The 21,953-nt window shown below is 46.6% G+C and overlaps 1 protein-coding gene across 1 annotated transcript; it reads left to right on the forward strand.

Moving 5' to 3' along the window:
- The first annotated feature begins 14,851 nt into the window (after positions 1–14,851).
- On the forward strand, positions 14,852–15,391 carry LOC123095007 (chaperone protein dnaJ 11, chloroplastic). The gene has a single exon (XM_044516845.1). It carries the CDS (start codon positions 14,852–14,854, stop codon positions 15,389–15,391), a length of 540 nt encoding a protein of 179 aa, XP_044372780.1.
- Positions 15,392–21,953: the final 6,562 nt, after the last annotated feature.

Raw genomic sequence — 21,953 nt, forward strand, 5'->3', positions numbered from 1 at the left:
TGGCATTGTTGTTTTGAAAAGACATGATTGCTTTATTGGTACGCTCAAAGTATTATCGTTTTTTATGTCAAATGATAGACTATTGCTTTGAATCACTCGTGTCTTAATATTCATGCCATGATTACACATATGATCAAGATTAAACTAGGTAGCATTTCACATCAAAAATCATCTTTTTTATTATTTACCTACTCGAGGACGAGCAGGAATTAAGCTTAGGGATGCTGATACGTCTCCATCGTATCTATAATTTTTTATTGTTCCATGCTAATATTCTCCAACTTTTATATACTTTTGGCAACTTTTTATACTATTTTTTGGGACTAACATATTGATCCAGCGCCCAGTGCCAGTTCCTGTCTGTTGCATGTTTTTTGTTTCGCAGAAACCCAATATCAAACAGAGTCCAAACGGGATAAAAACGGACGGAGATTTTTTTGGAATATTTATGATTTTTGGGAAGTGAAATCAACGCGAGACGGTGTCCGAGGTGGTCACGAGGTAGGGGGCGCGCCCTACCCCCCCAGGTGCGCCCCTGACCCTCGTGGTCCGCCCGTAAGGCGGTTGACGCTCTTCTTTTGGCGCAAGAAAGCTAATTTTATGAGAAAGATCTGGGCGAAAGATTGACCCCAATCGGAGTTACGGATCTCCAGATATAAAAGAAACTATGATGGGGTAGAACCAGGGAACGAAGGGAACATAGAAACAGAGAGATAGATCCAATCTCGGAGGGGATCTCGCCCCTCCCAAGCTATGGGAGCCAAGGACCAGAGGGGAAACCCTTCTCCCATCTAGGGAGGAGGTCAAGGAAAAAGAAGAAGAAGGGGGCCTCTCTCCCCCTTGCTTCCGGTGGCGCCGGAGCGCTGCCGGGGGCCATCATCATCACCACGATCTTCACCAACATCTCCATCACCTTCCCCCTTCTATATGCAGCGGTCCACTCTCCCGCAACCTGCTGTACCCTCTACTTGAACATGGTGCTTTATGCTTCATATTATTTTCCAATGATGTGTTGCCATCCTATGATGTCTGAGTAGATTTCCGTTGTCCTATCGGTCATTGATGAATTGCTATGATTGGTTTGAGTTGCATGTTTTATTATTGGTGTTGTCCTATAGTGCTCTCCGTGTCGCGCAAGCGTGAGGGATCCCCACTATAGGGTTTGCAATATGTTTATGATTTGCTTATGGTGGGTGGCGTGAGAGACAGAAGCACAGACCCGAGTAAGTAGGTTGTTTACGTATGGGATAAAAGGGGACTTGATGCTTTAATCCTATGGTTGGGTTTTACCTTAATGAATCTTTAGTAGTTGCGAATGCTTGCTAGAGTTCCAATCATAAGTGCATATGATCCAAGTAGAGAAAGTATGTTAGCTTATGCCTCTCCCTCAAATAGAATTGCAATAGTGATTACCGGTCTAGTAACATAGTCAGTTGCCTAGGGACAATTTCACAACTCCTACCACCACTTTTCCACACTCGCTATATTTACTTTATTTACATATTTATCCAAACAGCCCCTAGTTTATGTTTACATGTTCTTTATTGTCTTGCAAACCTATCCTATCACACGCAAAGTACTTCTAGTTTCATACTTGTTTTCGGTAAAGCGAACGTCAAGCGTGCGTAGAGTTGTATCGGTGGTCGATAGAACTTTAGGGAATATTTATTCTACCTTTAGCTCCTCGTTGGGTTCGATACTCTTACTTATCGAAAATTGTTGCGATCCCCTATACTTGTGGGTTATCAAGAGATAGCTAGCATGATGTTTTCATGGCTTGTCCGTTTTTTATGTCATTGCTACGCTAGATCATTGCACATCCCGGTACACTGCCGGAAGCATTCATATAGAGTCATATCTTTGTTCTAGTATCGAGTTGTAAGTAAATGAAAGTGTGATGATCATCATTATAGAGCATTGCCCCATAAAAAAAGGAAAAAAAGGAAAGGCCAAAGAAGCCTAAATAAAAAAGGGGGCCAAAGAAGCCCACCGAAAGAAAAAAGAAAAAGAAAAAAAAGAAAAAAAGAAAAAGAAAAGGGGCAATGTTACTATCCTTTTTCCACACTTGTGCTACAAAGTAGCACCATGTTCTTCATATAGAGAGTCTCTTATGTTGTCACTTTCATATACTAGTGGGAATTTTTCATTATAGAACTTGGCTTGTATATTCCAACGATGGGCTTCCTCAAATGCCCTAGGTCTTCATGAGCAAGCAAGTTGGATGCACACCCACTTAGTTTTCAGTTTGAGCTTTCATACACTTATAGCTCTAGTGCATCCGTTGCATGGCAATCCCTACTCCTCGCGTTGACATCAATTGATGGCATCTCCATAGCCCGTTGATTAGCCGCGTTGATGTGAGACTTTCTCCTTTTTTGTCTTCTCCACATAACTTCCATCATTATATTATATTCCACCTATAGTGCTATATCCATGGCTTGCGCTCATGTATTGCGTGAGGGTTGAAAAGGCTGAAGCGCGTTAAAAAGCATGAACCAATTGCTCGGCTCGTCATCAGGGTTGTGCATGATGGGAGCATTTTGTGTGATGAAGATGAAGCATGGCCAAACTGTATGATTTTGTAGGGATAAGCTTGCTTTAGCCTTGTTGTTTTGAAAAGACATGATTGCTTTATTGATAAGCTCGAAGTATTATTGTTTTTTATGTCAAATGATAGACTATTGCTTTGAATCACTCGTGTCTTAATATTCATGCCATGATTAGATATATGACCAAGATTATGCTAGGTAGCATTCCACATCAAAAATTATCTTTTTTAGCATTTACCTACTCGAGGACGAGCAGGAATTAAGCTTGGGGGTGCTGATACGTCTCCGTCATATCTATAATTTTTGATTGTTCCATGCCAATATTCTTCAACTTTCATATACTTTTGGCAACGTTTTATACTATTTTTGGGACTAACATATTGATCCAGTGCCTAGTGACAGTTCCTGTTTGTTGCATGTTTTATGTTTCGCACAAAACCAATATCAAACGGAGTCCAAACGGGATAAAAACGGACGGAGAAATATTTTGGAATATTTGGGATTTTCCGGAGGAAGAATCAACGCGAAACGATGTCCGAGGTGGCCACGAGACAAGGGGGCACGCCCACACCCCCTGGGCGCGCCTGGCACTCTCGTGGGCCACCCGTAACGCGGTTCATGCCCTTATTTTGCCGCAAGAAAGCTAATTTTATGAGAAAAATCTGGGCGAAAGATTCACCCCAATCGGAGTTACAGATCTCCGGATATTAAAGAAACGGTGAAGGGGTAGAATCAGAGAATGCAGAAACAGAGAGATAGATCCAATCTCGGAGGGGCTATCGCCCCTCCCATGCCATGGGAGCCAAGGACCAGAGGGTAAACCCTTCTCCCATCTAGGGAGGAGGTCAAGGAAGAATAAGAAGAAGGGGGGCTCTCTCCCCCTTGCTTCCGGTGGCGCCGGAACGCCGCCGGGGGCCATCACCATCACCGTGATCTTCACCAACAACTTCACCGCCTTCATCACCAACTCTTCTCCCCTCTATGCAGTGGTGTAACCTCTCTCTTACCCGCTGTAATCTCTACTTAAACATGGTGCTCAACGCTATATATTATTTCCCAATGATGTATGGCTATCTTATGATGTTTGAGTAGATCCATTTTGTCCTATGGGTTAATTGATGATCGTGATTGGTTTGAGTTGCATGTTTTATTATTGGTGCTGTCCTATGGTGCTCTCTGTGTCGCGCAAGCGTGAGGGATTCCTGCTGTAGGGTTTGCAATATGTTTATGATTTGCTTATGGTGGGTGGCATGAGTGAACAGAAGCACAGACCCGAGTAAGTAGGTTGTTTGCGTATGGGATAAAAGGGGACTTGATACTTTAATGCTATGGTTGGGTTTTACCTTAATGAATCTTTAGTAGTTACGGATGCTTGCTAGAGTTCCAGTGATAAGTGCATATGATCCAAGTAGAGAAAGTATGTTAGCTTATGCCTCTCCCTCAAATAGAATTGCAATAGTGATTACCGGTCTAGTTATCGATTGCCAGGGGACAAATAACTTTCTCTTGACAAAAAGCTCTCTACTAATATTTACTTTATTGCATCTTTATCTAAACAACCCCAATTTTATATTTACGTGCTCTTTTTATGTTGCAAACATATCCTATCACACCTACAAATTACTTCTAGTTTCATACTTGTTCTTGGTAAAGCGAATGTCAAGCGTGCGTAGAGTTGTATCGGTGTTCGATAGAACTTGAGGGAATATGTATTCTACCTTTAGCTCCTCATTGGGTTCGACACTCTTACTTATCGAAAACCGTTGCGATCCCCTACACTTGTGGGTTATCAGTGGTCACCGCGCAGACTTGCATGCGTGGGAGGCAAACAGCTGGCAAATGATGTCTAGGGGTTAGTCCTTCCTGGGGCGGTTTCAACTGCGGTGGTAGCTCGGTGAAAACTGCTCTAGTTAAATGGTAAGCAACCTCAGAAGTTTACTGCCGTAAACTTGATCAACTAAGTGTGATCAACAGAGAGGTGCTATGGGTAAAATGTTGTGTCTAGGGTGTTTAGGCTAGGAATAACTACAATACTGGAGAGTTTGAAGAGGAATGGATCAAAGCTTAATACAGTTGCTTCACAACTGCCTAATTTGGACCAGAAACTTGAGCATGATGATGCACTCACATAGTTTATCAACTTGATCTGAAATTGGGCAAGGCATAATCATTTGGTCTTATGAAGATGCTCAAAAAGTCTCATACCATTTGGCAAAGCCAAAATAGTACTTGCTTCACAAACATCTCCTCTGGACAGAAACTTGCAAAAATTCTAGAGGAATAATGGCTTGATGAACTATTCCAAAAATGGGTGGAGATAAGTTATATGGATACTAGAAGGCCTAGAAAAAATTACAGCCATAATGGAGCAAGATAAAATATACTTGCTTCACAAACTGAAATTTTGGGCAGAATCTAAGAATTGAAGATGAGCTCACATGGAGGCATGAAATGAGCTCAACTTCGGTGGAGGGCTATTATATGACGATATGAAGGATCATGAAAAATGGAAACTCATTTGGCTATGCGTAGCTTGTACCTCCTTCACAAAGCTTCTTTCTGGATAGAAACTTTGGAAGATCATAATTAAATAATTACTAGGCAAATGAGGTTGCATTTTCGCATGTAGCAATGATATGGACAGGAAAAGATGTCAAAGGAGTTTGAGGTTAATTGGGCAAAGGAAAATATCACTTGCTTCACAATGTGCCATTTAGGGCAGAATAGGAAATGAATTATTGGAGGATTATTTTTGAACATGGAAATGAAAAGTTTTGCCATATTTGATCAAAATATGACCCAAACAATTTATGAGAATTATTTGGGAATTTTATGAGTGATGGAAATATAGGTTGCTTCACAACCTAGGGCAAATTCAGCTATTCCTTTAATAGAAAAGGAATACTCCCAATAAGGAGAATATTGAGATTTGGTCCAAGGTGGAAATGGAAAGGTCTAGGGAAGGATTTGGGTATGACAAGCCACTCTGGAAACAAAGAAGAGGGCATCTTCTTTAGTTTCCAGACCACAAAGCCACGGAAAAAGAAAACTCAGGCAAAAACCTCGAAAAAACAAAAGAAAAAGAAAGGGCCAAAAATCAGGTTGTCACATTTCCTAAAAAAACTTTACATTACACCTCGATATTTATTTAACACAAACTGGTGATGTACAGATGTTGGCCCTCACGTGACATGTCATGCAACCAGTAGACGGAACTATTTGTGTTGTTTATGAGTATAGTATATGGTATAACCTTTGTTTTATGAGCACATTGCATAGTCGGTCGGAAAATGCTTGTACCCGGTGCATCGGCCGAACTTTCAGCCATCCGCCTCGCTCGCGCTGGCTATGTGCCTCCTTCCTCTAGTACGCATCTTCTCCCCACGTGATCAACAGGAAGGTGTTTGGGAGAAATGGAGTTGTCTGGGAGGTTTAGGGTAAGAAGGACTTTCATCCTGGTTACTTTGAGAAGATTTGGACCAGTAATGAATATAGTTGCTTCACAACTGCATTTTTGGTCCAGAAATAAGATTTGGATGATGCACTCACATGGAGCATCAACTTGAGCTCAAATTTGGCAAGGCTTAGTGATTTGGTCATAGTAAGAAGATGTAACAATTTCATACCAACTGGATTCACCAAAATGGTACTTCCTTCACAGCTATCTTCACTGACCAGAATCTTGCAAGAATTTTGGAGAAATGTTGGCTAGGTGAAATTGTGCCTAATTTGGTGGAGATACGTTTTATGGGTAGGAGAACAATCTGGTAATTTATTAGGATTTTTGCAGCAATATTAAATACACTTGCTTCACAACCTGAAAATATTGCCAAAATCAAAGATTTGCTCCTGTGCTCACATAGATGATTGTATGGGGCTGCAAATGGGTGGAGGGGTTAATATGAGCACATTAAGGAGTGTTCAGAAGTTTAACTCATTTGGATACTCCTAGCTAGTACTTCCTTCACAAAGCCTTCTGTCTGACAGAAACTTTGAAAATTCACTGAGGAAGATTGGCTAGGCAAATAAAGTTGAACTTGTGCATGGGGCAATTATTTGGACATATAAACATGCCCAAAATGGTTGGGAGCCACTAGGAAAAATACAAATGACACTTCCTTCACAAAGTGCCATTCAGGGCAGAATAGAAAAAGGAATATTGGGGAATTATTTTTGAACTGGCCAAGGAAATGTTTGGGCATATTTGAGCTATATATGACCCAAAGTAATTATGAGAATTATTTGGGGATTTTTGGATGGACAGAAATATAGGTTTCTTCACAACCTAGGGCAGATAGGGTTATTCCTTTAATAGAAAAGGGAATATTCCCTAGAAAAGAATTTTAGGGTTTGGTCAAGGAGTGAAGTGGCATGTTCTTGGCAAGGTTTTGAGAATGATTAGCCACTTGGGAGGGGGAATGAGGATGATTTCCCAGGTGGCAAGGCCACAGAACCACTCCAAAAAGAAAAACAAAGCAAAAACCAAATAAATCAGAAGAAAAAGAAAAGGGCAAAAAACCAGGCTGTTACAAACCTTCCCCCTTAAAGAAATCTCTTCCTCGAGATTTGGTTGCTCAGGGAACAAGTATGACTTGAGGACACCGTTTCCAACTCAGGTATCCTTTTTCCTTTATTTATTGTTCCCGCAAGAATTTCAGATGAACAACTTACCTTGCTCTGGGGTGGTTTGCTTCACCTTTCCACAAATTCTGACGGATTTTTTCTCACATACCAAATCGTTTTGTTGACGTGAATTTTCTCATATCGGCGGTGATATCCAATATATCTAAGTATAAATCTTCCTTTGGTCATCAAAACCTTTTTTTACTTCTGCCATGGGGTTGCTTCAAATAAATGCAGGCCTTCTGGGTTCAATAAATGCTGAGAATCATGGCCATCTTCGTAATGGGATCTGACTGCTCATAGGTGGCACTGATTTATCTTGATTGATTCCTTTGGCTCGAGCATGTGGCATATACCAGAGATTTGACTGCCTTCTGGCATGAGCAATATAACTGTGCATGGAGTTATAGATGTATCATACCTCAAATATTGACATCTTGAGACTGGCCCGACAAGGGTTTGACAGGCAAATTATTTTCCTGACAGACTGACTGTGTACTTGATTTAGTCGGTGAGTATACCGGGGCTGAGCTGATTGTTCAACTTTTGATTTTTCTCATGTGGTTGATATACCCATCTGTGGTAATAGGCCGTGATATGCTTTCATGCTGCCGCTGAAGTCAGACTGCTGAGCTTGCAAAGAAATCTTGATGTGACAGAACAAACTTGGATATTCCACACTAACCATGTCAAGCGGGTCAGCGGGATATGAAAAGTCCTTGTAAATAGGGTAGGCCCTTGAGAGTATGCCTTTGTGGATCCATATGGAATTATGGCTTTCAACTGACTTGGGTATCCGGACCCTGATGGTCGTGCAAAAAAAAACCATCATACCTTTTCTGTCAGTCTCATCCTTTTTACGGTCATAATTTTCTTTGTCAGGATACCTTACTGAAATAACTTGGCCACACCTGTCCTTGATTCTTCCTATGACCATGGATGCGATTAGTGCAATATTTTTAACATTATTCCGTGTGCCTGTTTTTCCGACCTGGGTCCGCACACATATGACATATACCCAGGGTTTGTAGCTGTACGGAGCTTATTGCTAAAGCCAATCATACAAGAAGGTGACAAGACTTTATGATATCTCCTTGTCAGTTGCGGGAATGATGACCTTAACGACCATTGCCAAGATTGTTGATTTGGCGTTGTCATCTCCAGATTTTGTCGATCCTTGCAATTTAGGAGATGTATTTCTGCTCATCTTTATTTACCTTTGCCTGGCTCGCGAGGTTGTTGAATCCTTACTTTTCTTAGGTATATCTGCTAGATCACTATCGCATCACGTATGAGTGACTGCTATGACTCGGGATGCATGCTCACCATATATAAGAAGGATATGCCATCGAACACTCGATTTTTGCGGTAGGCATATGTTTTGACTGAATTGTACCTCTCACAGAATTATTGCAAGTCTGGTTCTTGAGCGGTACTGCCATATATTGGCAACTCTTCATAAAACCTCTGAGGATGGTGCAATATTGTGATACTGACGCGGACTGAATGGCTTACGAGAGAAGCCATCCGAGTAGCTTGCTGAGGAAGACTTGTTAACTTCTGCTCAAATCTTTTGTCTGGTTATCATGCAAAAGAAGGCTCTATAGCTTACACATGAAGCTTGCTCTGGTTAATGTGCCGGAGAAGCCTGAGTTATGTACTTGAGAAGCTTCTCCTCAGGTTTGCTTGTTGAGAAAATTCATTTCCATCTGTCAGAAGCCTTTACTGAGGTGTCTTGCTGTGAAAGACTGGGTATCGTGGGCCAAAAAAATTTCACATATCATGCTGAGGAAAATTGAGGAGCCTTGCACCATAAATTTCTTCTGATAGCTTGTGGAATAATACTGAGTTCCTTATATCCAAAACTTCATACTGATATGTAGACTGAAATCCATGCACACACCCATAATATTCTGAGGCTGATTATTTGCATGAGAAAAATATTTGGACTGTCTTCCTTGAGCATATCACATTTTGACTTTATTTTGGATGATAACATATTTCAAGCTTCATGCATTGCTGAGCCAAAATTTAGTATATGATCCATACCTCTGTCTGAAAATATACCATTGATCTTGTACCTAACTTGTCTTCCTGCCGGCTGGATCATAACAGCTGTGAGGATTTGGCACTGATGGGGACTTGATGCTGATAATCAATCCAAGTCACCATTGGTATTCTGAGCACATATTAATGCTATAATGCAATTAACTGGGTAGACCAAAATGTTTAGCTGAGCTTCTTCCAAATATTTGAAATCTTGATTGCTTCTTTGAGTCCAGTGTCGGTGGAGGAGCAACTCTTTACAGGGGAAAATAATGTAACACTGGGGCCCAAAAAGAAAGAAGCAAAAGAAAACTCAACTAAACAAAAGCACACAACTACAATCAATTCACACAAAATCAATTTCACATATTACTGCTAGTCACACAAAATGCATGCCTACTTAAGCACACCAATCTCGCGGGATCTCTGGTTCTACGATCTACCATGCTGTGACGATGTGCACGAGGACGAATAACAGTGTGGAAGAATTGGTGTAAACAATGCTACACCAAGTGCTAGCTTAGCCAGATAGCAACCTGGACTAGCTCGAAGATGAGGACGCACTCGGTAATCATGTAGTGGGGCATGAAGGTCGCAACCACAATATTATCAAGCGGACAGAAAAAGATCCGTACTCGTCCAAGAAATATGATAGCGGGGGGAAACTGAGGCTGCTGACATTGCCCTTTCTTGATAACTAAGATCATTAAGGGTTGCCAACATGACAAAATAAAAGAACAATCCGGGATAGAAGCATTTCTATGACCAAAACGATAGGCAGGGCTGAAAGAAAAACATCGGCGCGATACCTGAGCACCATTTTTGCAAACAGTGTCGGGATCACTTGGCATCACTCTGCTGGGACAGAAATGACACCAAACACTGAAGAACGAGCAAGAAAAGAAAACTGGAGAAATGCAAGGGCTGAGCTGTAGTGGATCCGAACCGATGCCAGCTACACTCACCAGATAAACCGTTAGTAAGAAATAATAATTCTACATGCAGGCTATGCAACAAACAAATGCAGCAACCAAATGCAATCATCACGCCAGACTCTATACTAACGATTTCTATCGGTTTCTACAGCTCGCGCTGGCTAGGGCGTCCTATAGCCAGACCTACTCTAATACCAAGCCTGTGGCACCCCGGCTCAGAGAAACCGGAACACCCCGTATTTCGGCCCAAAGATCGAGGAGAAGTCTCTGGAATACGACACTGCTTGACATAGAACAAATCAACTCTTATTACAAGAATAATAATACACCATTCTGATGTTACAAAGAATCACATCAGCACAGCGACACTACGCCTGCGATACTACACTTTTTCTATGCTAGCAGCGGAACAACTCGAAGCAGCAGAAATCTTCTAGCAGCGTAGCAACGACAAAGGTGGTGAAAACTCCACTCCCTAGGGACTCTGGCTGGGACACGATCTAGCTCACACGAACGGAAACCATGACAAGCAATCAAGCAATCACGGCATCACGTGCAATCTGGCATGACACGCCGGGTCAGTACATTGAATGTACTTGCAAGCTCACAACAACCAAAAACATCAAGGCAACACAACAACACAACATTAAGCAGGTTAATTAAATTAACAGCTACCATGACACAAGAGCAACTACTAAGCATGATATGAAACTACTACAATACTGATAAATCACCATCTCAGATCTCCATAACCATATCTCTCTTGGCTAACCGGCCAAGCAATATACCATCTCGATCACCTCGTGATCACAACCAAACGGTGATCATTCACGGATCACAATCGGACCAACACTTGGTCTCAAACGGTGATCTTTCCGGCGATCACTACCATGACCAACACTTGGTCTCAAACGGTGATATTTCCGGCGATCACTACCATGACCAACACTTGGTCCCCAACATCATCAACATCCTGCCAATCTGTACTGCTCCAAATATCAACATATAAATCACCTATAAGTCATTCCGTCATGTGAGTGTTGATCGAACGGTGTGACCTAGTACGAACCCACGGCCATGACCGAGGACGCGGCTATCGATAGTTTAAACAAACACACTCTGCAGAAGTAGCGCACTTTACCCACACCACGGAACCCATGGCCTCGCACTCCCATTCGGGTGGACCAACAGCGTTCCGACAAAACCGATCTACTGCCATGACACTCTCCCGGCCACTTCGACTCACTCCCCACTGGGCTAGTCCTGGGTGGCCCTGTGTCTACCAAAGACACCAACGACCACTGTTATGGCCAAAACAATAAACCATCCCAAACGGGGACATGTGCACATAACAACAACAACAGGCACACAAGGCTTGTGTCCGCCTACCTGATCAGGGTAACGCGCGCCCATAACCTTCCCTCATTGGAGGCACCAGCAAGAGACACGGCAATAGCATCACATTAGGGCCTTCCCATAAATGCAAATGTGGTTGCACTGGAGAAAGCCCGGTTCGGTGGCACCTGACCAACTTAATGATGGAATTTATCCCAAAAAATAGAATTGTGATAACTGATACTCCGATATCAACTATAAAACTATAATCCAAGTCATAGCAATATCCAACAAATAATCCGAGCATAATATCCTCATATCAAATTACTCCAAGGATAGCATAATATTTCTATCATGATGAATCTGAAAACAATAACTCTATTACTCCAATAACCAGAACAAAGCTATCCAGCTAAGATCCACACATAAACATCATCTCTGAAATTAATACTCCAAGCAACAGAAATTGACTAGCATCATGAAAATAATCATACTAACCACTAATAATCCAAAGGCAGCATGACATCAAAAGTAATTCTCCAAAATATAATAACAGATATCATCATGAAACAACCATAATATCAACCACTAATACTCCAATGGCAACATGATACTCATTAACTACAAACATAACTCCTAGTAATCCAAACAATAGCATGGCATCAAGATGATCAAAATAATACTTCGAGAAAATGCCATGCACGGATCACAAGTATCTAAAACAATATTTTAAAAAGTTAAAATATATTAAACCATGTCACTGCATTACAGTGATGCAAATGGAGGGCGTGGCTTGCCTGGGGTGGAAGAAATCACCGGGAGAAAGTGCAAGAAACTCGCAGAACGAATCGCCGGAAATCGTACTCTCTCAAAGGGGAATGAATAAGGGCAAGGGCATAATGGTCATTTTTAGAATGTCAAAACATGGTGAAAATGGTTCCATCAGAACGGGCTCGACGAAACGAAGAAGTGGGCTTTGGAATCACCTGATTTGGAATCGCCGAAAATCATAATTAAATAATTACTAGGCAAATGAGGTTGCATTTTGGCATGTGGCAATGATATGGACAGGAAAATATGTCCAAGGAGTTTGAGGTTAATTGGGCAAAGGAAAATAGCACTTGCTTCACAATGTGCCATTTAGGGCAGAATAGGAAATGAATTATTGGAGGATTATTTTTGAACATGGCAATGAAAAGTTTTGCCATATTTGATCAAGATATGAGCCAAAAAGATTATGAGAATTATTTGGGAATTTTAAGAGTGATGGAAATATAGGTTGCTTCACAACCCAGGGAAATTCAGTTATTCCTTTAATAGAAAAGGAATATTCCCAATAAGGAGAATATTGGGATTTGGTCCAAGGTGGAAATGGAAAGGTCTAGGGAAGGATTTGGGTATGACAAGCCACTTTAGAAACAAAGAAGAGGGCATCTTCTTCAGTTTCCAGACCACAAAGCCACGGGAAAAGAAAACTCAGGCAAAAACCTCGGACAAACAAAAGAAAAAGAAAGGGCCAAAAATCAGACTGTCGCACTTCCTAAAAAAACTTTACATTACAACTCGATATTTATTTAACACAAACTGGTGATGTACAGATGTTGGCCCTCACATGACATGTCATGCAACCAGTAGCCGGAACTATTTGTGTTGTTTATGAGTATAGTATATGGTACAACCTTTGTTTTATGAGCACATTGCATAGTCGATTGGAAAATGCTTGTACCCGATGCGTCGGCCGAACTTTCGGCCATCCGCCTCGCTCGCGCTGGCTGTGGGCCTCCTTCCTCTCATACGCATCTTCTCCCCACTGACCTCCTTCCACGGGCACACATCTTCTCCCCACCTCTCCTCCTTGTCTCTCTCATGTAGCGCACACGCACCACCACTGCCCCTCGACTACCCCTTGCAAGAGCGACTTCTTTTCGTGGATTAGAAGAGCACCTGCATTGTGGTCAGCGGCGCTACAACGGGGGAAGGATGATCGCTAGTGTTGTCCTGTGAGGGAAGCTGCAACCATGCAACAAAGATACAACCAACATGCGACGGAGCTAGAACCAACAGTGGACAATGTTACAACCGGCTTTTAGTTTTGTTGGAACCAACTGGGTGGATGTTGCGACCAGCGTGTGAGAGAAGCTCCAACCGACATCACGAAATGCTAAAATCAGTGGCCTAGGTAGCTTCAAGGGCAACATAAAAAGTTTCAAAAGAAAGACGAAGAAGCTGGCCACCAACACACTCCCACAACAAAAGCTACAACACGCGGCCTGGAAAGCTACAACCGACAACTTGGAAAGCTAAAACTAGGACACTGAGCAAAAAAAAAGTTGCATCCATTGAATTAGAAAGCTTCAACATTTCAATTGAAAAGCTTCATCCCGCTTTATAGAAAGCTTCAACCAGCTTCATAGAAATTTCAACCTGCGAGTACGCAACCAAAAAGCTACAATTGTTGACATGAAAAGCTTACCCTATTTTTGAAAAGCTTCAACCATTTTGATGCAACCGACTACTGTTATGGCTTCATTGCGAAGCTGCAGTGGTGACAAACTCCAGGGACCGGCGGTGAATTACTGAACGGCTTTCGTTGGAGATGCGGCCGTTGATGATCAATAACGTTGCTACAAGCTGGACGGAGCGACACTCCTTTGCCAGAACTGCGACCTTCGCAGGCAGGAGCTGCTTGCGGCGGAGCCGCCGAGAGCCATAGCGAATCAGGCATGCTGCAACCAAGGGCAGGCCATGTTGGGAACAAGTGACGCTAACACTGGTAAGGAGCATCGACGGTGATGGACGCGCGCGAGCGAAGCCCCTGCGGTTGACCGGAGGAAGAAGAATGAGTCGGGGTTTGAGATGCAGATCGTACGGACTCGACTCATTGGATTGGACGGCTGGGAATCAACCGGCCAAAACTTTTGGCTGGCATGCCGGCTCTGAGTACTGGCCATGTCGATTTCAGGATGAATCATGCCTGCAAATTGATCGGTAATGTGAATGACTGTTTCAAATGAAAGTCGTCACAATTGCAGTCTTGAGATTCGTGCTAACCCAATAACAAGGTGTTAATGGCAACAAAAATCAACTCGTTGGCCAGAGGCACATGACCGCATTCCGCCAAATGACCCCCCGAGTTGCGCTGCAGCCAACCAATGGGAGCAACCCAGGGAGAATCATTGACGAAACAATGTGCAGCCAAAGGGATAACCACAACAGGCGAGCCTCATGGCGTTAATGAATAGCCAATCCCCCTCAAATGCCTCATCTGATTAGTGATTGCCTCCTCGTCTGATGTTAAAAGCTGCTGGCACACCTTAGAGCCTGGGCTCCTCTGCTCACCTTAACTCAGCCCTCACCACCACCATGATCTCCCCGTGCCCCACTCTCTCCTTCCACTCCTCTGGCTTCTTCTCCCGCTCCGCCTCCTTCTCCCGTCCGGCCTCATTCTCCCCGAGGCCCATGTCGCCGCCTGCCTTGCCGGCCGGCCAGGCACCGCCGCCGGTGCTCTCGGCCCAATTCGCCCACCCCGCCACCTTATCCCGCTCCGCCTTCTTCTCCACATCTGACGTCGCTGTGCTGGTCCGCGACGCCTCCTCCTGCTTCTACGAGGTGCTAGGCCTGGACGCCGGTGCGAGCGACGGGGAGATCAAGGCCGCGTACCACTGTCTAGCTCGCGCTGTCCACCCGAACGTGTCCCTGCACCCTGCCACATCCGCCGACGACTTTATACGGGTGCACGCCGCCTATAGCATGCTCTCCAACCCCAGCAAGCGCAACGACTATGACCGCCGCATGATCATGATCCCCTCTGCCGTCGGCTGCCGCAGCGGCCCGAACCTCGCCCGCTCGCCATCGTTCACCGGGTGCCGCCGCCGCACCTGGGAGACCGACCAGTGCTGGTGATAAACCGCCTGTCGTCCGCCCCGAGTAACGCGTCATGCAGGCCCCTTTCGTCGTGGTGGAAAGGGAGCTGGCGATCCCTGATGTTTTCGGCTGGAGTGGCCTCAATCGGCTTCTGTAAAGCAGTAGCAGTGATCGATCGCTTGCGTTTAGTTAGCAGCAGCGGCGAAGGAATCGCTCGGGTTCATTCAGCAGCAGTAGAGAATGAATTGCTCGAGTTCAGTTAACAGCTAAGGGATCGATCACTCTGGTTTAGTAACGTAGCTAGTGTGATCGCTCGGGTTCATTTAGAGCTAACGCCTCGCACACACACATGTACGAGAGAGAAACGCGCACACCTTAGTGAATCGCTCGGCCCCGACCACCCACCCGTAACTGCGAACTCCCTGATAATTTCCTCACCGTCACTTCTACCATGATTTTTCCATCATGGACGACCCAAAGAATGTCATGCAGGTGCGTCTCTGGCCCGCCCAGGACGAAATGCCTATTTTTTGTCATGATTTTTTGTCATATAAGTAGGAGCCCACCACATCTACGATGATACCTGTTTTTGTCACAATTATCGTTATAGAAGTGTCATATGCATGACAGGGAAAAACTTCGTTCGGGCCAAAATGTCACGGATGTGTCTTTTTTTGTAGTGTTCATGCACTCAACAAAAATTAACATGCTTATAAGAAGAAGAAAATCATGACTAGTGTGATCATCATTAGTATTTTGGATATTCAGAGAATTCATACTAATAACACTACAAGCATGCTGACCATTCAAAGATTGTATGCCAAACATTTTATTGAATTCTTTTTCTAACAATTGAGCACAATTTTTTTATCCATCATTTTCAAGAAAGACATTATAAATATGAATAATATGAGGCAATCTCAATTCCATTTTTTATTTTATTTTATAAACCGAACTAGCGATAAAACAAGAAACTAAAAGATTCAATTGCAAGATCTAAAGATATACCTTCAAGCACTCACCTCCCTGACAATGGTGCCAAAAAAGAGCTTGATGTATATTACACAACTTATTCTTGTAGACTCGTGTTGGTCCTCCAAGCACAGAGTTTTGTAGGACAGTAGCAATTTTCCCTCAAGTGGACGACCTAAGATTTATCATCCGTGGGAGGCGTAGGATGAAGATGGCCTCTCTCAAACAACCCTACAATCAAATACAAGAAATCTCTTGTGTCCCTAACACACCAAATATAATGGTAAATTGTATAGCTGCACTAGTTTGGCGAAGATATGGCGATACAAGTTATGGATAGTAGATATAGGGTTTTATAATATGAAAATATAAAAACAGCAAGGTAGCAAGTGACAAAAGTGAGCACAAATGGTATGTCGGATTGTGGGATCCGCAAACACTTGAGAGGTTCGAACTCTGGGGTGCGTGCGGAGATCTCAACCTACCCAGCCTGCCTACTCGTGATCCTCCTAGGCCTAGCGCGCCAAGCTCAAAGAGACAAAGAGACACAACCATTTATCCTAGTTCGGGCCACCTTGTGGTGTAAGACCCTACTCCAACGTTTTGGTGGATTACCTCGAAGGGCTGAGGATGAACTAGTATAGAGGACGAATGAGCCTCAGGAGGTGAGGTGTTCTTGAGCTGGTGTGGTGTGTGCTAGTCCTACTTGTCTTGGTTTCGTCCCGTCCCCCTTCTATGGTGGTGTCTAGTCCTATTTATAGTGGCCTTGGTCCTCTTCCCAAATATGAGCGGGAAGGGATCCCATAACAGCCGGATTTGAAAAGGGACAAGTAGTACAACCTATCCTGACAAAAGTAGTCTTCGCCTGTGAAAAGCCTCTGGTCGGGACGCTGCGGTGGGCTCGTCGATAACCTCCGTCCTGCCATCCTGGCAGTCTTGGTCTCGTTGCACCGAAATGGAAACCTTTGGCTGATTCCTCAGGACTCCACGCCTGTGGATTGCCTCCCTTGCACCGAAGGGGAAACCTGCGCTCTACGCCCGCCTGGCGCCCGCCTGGGCTTGGTCGTCATGGCCCACGTCACCCGAGCCTCGTGAGGTAACCTTGCATAGAACTCTCCGCCCCTCAGGAGCCAGCCTGAGGAGGCCGATTCCCTCGGGGGTCTTGACGTTGCCCACCTCGCGAGGGTCTTGCAGTGTTGATGTTGAAGTAGGGCCATACCAGGCCGTCGATGGAGCCACGTGGTGGGCCGCAGGCAGGCAGGGCCGGATACCCCCAAATTCAGGATGCCAACAGTAGCCCCCCCAAGGCATGCTTGTACTTGGCTTCCAAGCAAAGCCAAAGGGTAAGTGCGGAGCGCCGCGGGCCCTAACCGCCTGTGGCCTTGATGACACATGGCGATTGATGGGACATGGGTGACTCCGCTTCCCCACGCTACCTCGGCAACTATTTCCATCTGACAAAAGGGTTACCGCCTGCTGCCAGGCTTTCATTGCCTCCTCTTCGTCTTGCTCTAGATCCCCTTCTCTCAGCGGCGAAAGAACTCACCAGATCTGCCGATCCCCCCCCAATCACCTACTCAATGGCTGCTGGGAAGACCACGACTTCTGCCTCGGCTGCCAGCCCCGCCTGGTACGAGCCAGTTCTACTGCCGCCCTGCGTGGCCGGGGAGAAGCTCCAGACTGCGCTCCTCCTGACGGCGAGCGATGACAATGACTGGAAGGAGATGGTGCTTCGGGTTGCTACAGCTGCGCCGGAGCCCGCGAATAGCACTTTCTTCCCCTTCTTCATGCACATCGTCTACTCGGGGCTGGTGCCCCCATTCTCCCGCTTCTCCTTCGCCGTTCTCCACCACTATGGCCTTCACGCGCTCCACATCCACACCAACTCCATCCTCCTCCTGTCCATTTTCGCCTTCTACTGTGAGGCGTTCGTGGGGGTGATACCCTCTGTTGCCCTCCTCCACCATTTCTTCTTCCTTCGCATGACTGGCGACAATCAGGTTGGGTGCATCGGCTTCGTCACGGCACGGGGTGGTAACGCAATCTCCCGCATCGGGAAGAAGGTGGAGGATGCTATGGAGAGGTGGGTTCTCATGGATGCCAAGTGCCTCCAGAGCTCGTTGGAGCTGCCGACCACATTCCCCATCTCCAAGAAGGGGTGGCATTCTGAGAAGATCATCGACCCTTTCCTGACGCAGTTAGTGAAGAAGATGGAGAAGGACCTGAAGAGTGAGAAGCTGATGGGGGCCATGTTCATCAAGGAGTTCTTGAGGCAATGCATAGCGCCGCTCCAAGACCACTCCCGCACCCTGTGGAAGCTTGGTGGTCTTGATGACAAGATCCGTCTGCGCCAAGACGCCCTTCCCGAGGAGGAGCTGAGCAAGGTGTTGCTCTACTTGACGGGAAAGGACCCGAGCGATCCTCCGGAAGATTGGCTTCCACTGTACTGCTGGGATGGCGGCGAGGAGGTTTCCGCTGCTATGCCGGTCTTTGACGAGTTTGGGCTTGTGCGGTCGGGGCCTCCCCCACCGCCTACTGCTTTGGTGCACCTGTCCTCTGATGATCAATCCTTCGAAGACACCAAGGACGGGGTTGTGGAAGAATCCTCTACCCCACGGCAGAGGGAGCTTCTCCGTGACTTCCCTGACGATGATGACGATGAGCCCCCAGTGATGGAGGTGCCGCGCCCTGCTGGAGTCACCACGAGATCCGGGCATGCTCTTCGAAGCAGCCTGAGCGGGCGGCCATGAAGAAAGGCAGGACCATGCTGATTCCTTCGGGCGGCATTCCGCCTTCCCGGCAATGTCCCGGGCAGCTCCAACCGCGAGCTCTCCCGCTCCCAAGAGCTCAGCACCAACTGCTCCACCTCAGTGCTCGCTACTGAGCATGAAGAGGAGCTATGCTTTTGCCGGACAGTAAGTCTTTTCCTTAACCTTGTTTGTTGATTCTTAAAGCGATGCTTAGTGCCTTCATCTTTCATTAGCCAGTAGTCGTCGAAGAAACAGAAGGAGGGCACGGAGGTTGCCGTGGCCGCAGGCGCTGAAGTGGCCGCCGTGACCCTGGCGAAGGAGAATGCTGCGGCCCCCGCAGTTCCAGTGGTGACATCGTCTCCCACGGCTGTGGAAGCCCGTCCTCAGGTGGTGTCGGCGCCTCCGGCGGTGCTGACCCCGCCAGCGCCTACCTCTGTTGTGGCTGTTGAGGTCGACCAGCCTCCGGAGCCCTCTGTCCTCCCTGAGGCTGAGGTTTCTTCTGTCTTGGCGCTGAGGGCGTCTCCTCCCTTGCCCAACGTGTGGCCTAGCCGTGGCGCTCCTGCCACCTCTAGGGCCCTGGAGGAGGCAAGGGCGGCGCTGGACTTCATCCAGGGTGAACTTCAGGGCCCGGATTGTCGCTCTGCACGGGGACGCCTGGGGCTGATTTATGGTTGGCTCCTGGATGACGCGGCTGTTCGCGTGGCCTAGAGCTCTGTGGAGGAAGCTCAGAAGGTTCTTGGGGTGGCTGCCACGGCGCGAGACCTGGCACGGAAGGAAGCCATATAAGCTGAGAGTCGGTGTCGCGTGGTGGAGGCTGAACTAAAGACTCTTCAGGATCAGGAGGCCGCCCAGGCTAGCCAGCTCCAGGAGCATGAGGAGAAGCTGAAGGCCCGGGAAGGTGCCGTCGCTGATTGAGGCGCCGAGCTGAAGAAGGCAGCCTTGGAGCAGGCTGCAGAGCACGACCGCCTGACAAAGCTAAAGGAGGAGGCAGAGGCGGCCCAAGCGGCCCTTGCCGAGGCCAAGAAGGTGGCCGCTATGGAGCACAGCACCCTCACCTCCCTCGAGGCACGTTTCCACAAGGCCTAGAAGTCGCTCTTTGGAGACGGTTCCTCGAAGAAGGCGGTGGTGACGACCCCGAGGGAGAGCCCTGCTGCTCTGTTTCCTAAAGTCTTGGCGGTGCTTGAAGATGCTGTCAACGGGTTTGCGTCCTTGGTGGAAAGCGAGGCACGCTCACTTTCTTCCTCGGCTCTGATGTGCGTCTTCAGCCATCTTTATCTACAGGATGTCGGCTTCGACCTCTCCTCCTTCCTTACTCCGGTGGACTCCGACTCCCAGGATGCTTCTGCCGCCGCCGTGAAGAGCTCCGTGGACGCCATGCTGAGTAAGTTCCTGGTCGTTGGTCCTACGACCAAAGTCGATGGAACGGGCGACGCGCCTGGTGACGAGGCTCTGCTGGCGGGCAGAGGTGACACCCAAGTCTGAAGAGGTGGCCCGGTGATTCTGCTTTTCCCTGTCTGTCTGGTATCATGCAACATGCCTCGGGGAGGCGTTTAAAACTATTTGCTTGGAACAATATGTTTTGTAATAATTAGATTATGCTCCCTCAACTTTTTCGTTTGCTTTGTTGTTCTGCGTCGGCAGAGCCCGGCCCCGCGCATACCTCAGCTGTCGTTGGGTCGTCCTGATCGCCAGGACGAGCCCAAGGGGTGAGGGGCCACTTGACCAGTTAGGCTCCTGAGACGCGATGCTTAGGAGTCCTCCTTGACGTGCGAACAGCTTAGGAAAAGGTGCAGGGGCAAGCCTTGGTGTTCTGTGTTGGCAGGGCCCGGCCCCGCGCATGCCTCAGCCGCTGTTGGGTCGTCCGGATCGCCAGGACAAGCCCAAGGGGTGAGGGGCTATGCGGCCAGTTAAGCTCCTGAGACGCGATGCTCAAGAGTCCCCCTTGACGTACGAACGACTTGAAAAGAAGGGTGAAAAGACGGGTGAAAAGACGGGTGAAACCCAGCCCCCTTGAGGGATTCCTGGATAAGGGGGTATCCGGACAGCCGGACTATATACTTTGGCCGGACTGTTGGACTATGAAGGTACAAGATAGAAGACTTCGTCCCATGTCCGGATGGGACTCTCCTTGGCGTGGAAGGCAAGCTTGGCAATCCATGTGTATATCTCCTCCTCTGTAAACCGACTCTGTGTAACCCTAGCCCCCTCCGGTGTCTATATAAACCGGAGGGTTTAGTCCGTAGGACTTACGATCATCGACAATCATACCATAGGCTAGCTTCTAGGGTTTAGCCTCACTAATCTCGTGGTAGATCAACTCTTGTAATACTCATATCATCAAGATCAATCAAGCAGGAAGTAGGGTATTACCTCCATCGAGAGGGCCCGAACCTGGGTAAAACATCGTGTTCCCAGTCTCCTGTTACCATTAGCCTTAGACGCACAGTTCGGGATCCCCTACCCGAGATCCGCCGGTTTTGACACCGACATTGGTGCTTCCATTGAGAGTTCCTCTGTGTCGTCACTGCAAGGTTAGATGGCTTCTCCAACCTTCAACCACGCTGTCCTAGGCGAGACTTTTCTCCCCGAACAGATCTTCGTGTTCGGCAGCTTCGCACTGCGTGCCAATTCGCTTGGCCATCTGGATCAGATTGATAGCTACGCCCCTGGCCACCAAGTCAGGTTTGGAAACCTAAACTACACTGCCAACATCCGCGGAGACTTGATCTTCGACGGATTCGGGCCCGTATCAGGAGCGCCGAACAATCACGACGAGCATGACCTAAATCTACAATCGGACAGTATTCGGAACATCGCACCTGCCACCGCTTCGGACTTTGTTCTAGAGCAGGGCGTGCCTTACGAGGACGGGTGGATGG

The sequence above is a fragment of the Triticum aestivum genome, chromosome 4B (genome assembly GCF_018294505.1).
Source record: "Triticum aestivum cultivar Chinese Spring chromosome 4B, IWGSC CS RefSeq v2.1, whole genome shotgun sequence".
Lineage (NCBI taxonomy): Eukaryota > Viridiplantae > Streptophyta > Magnoliopsida > Poales > Poaceae > Triticum > Triticum aestivum.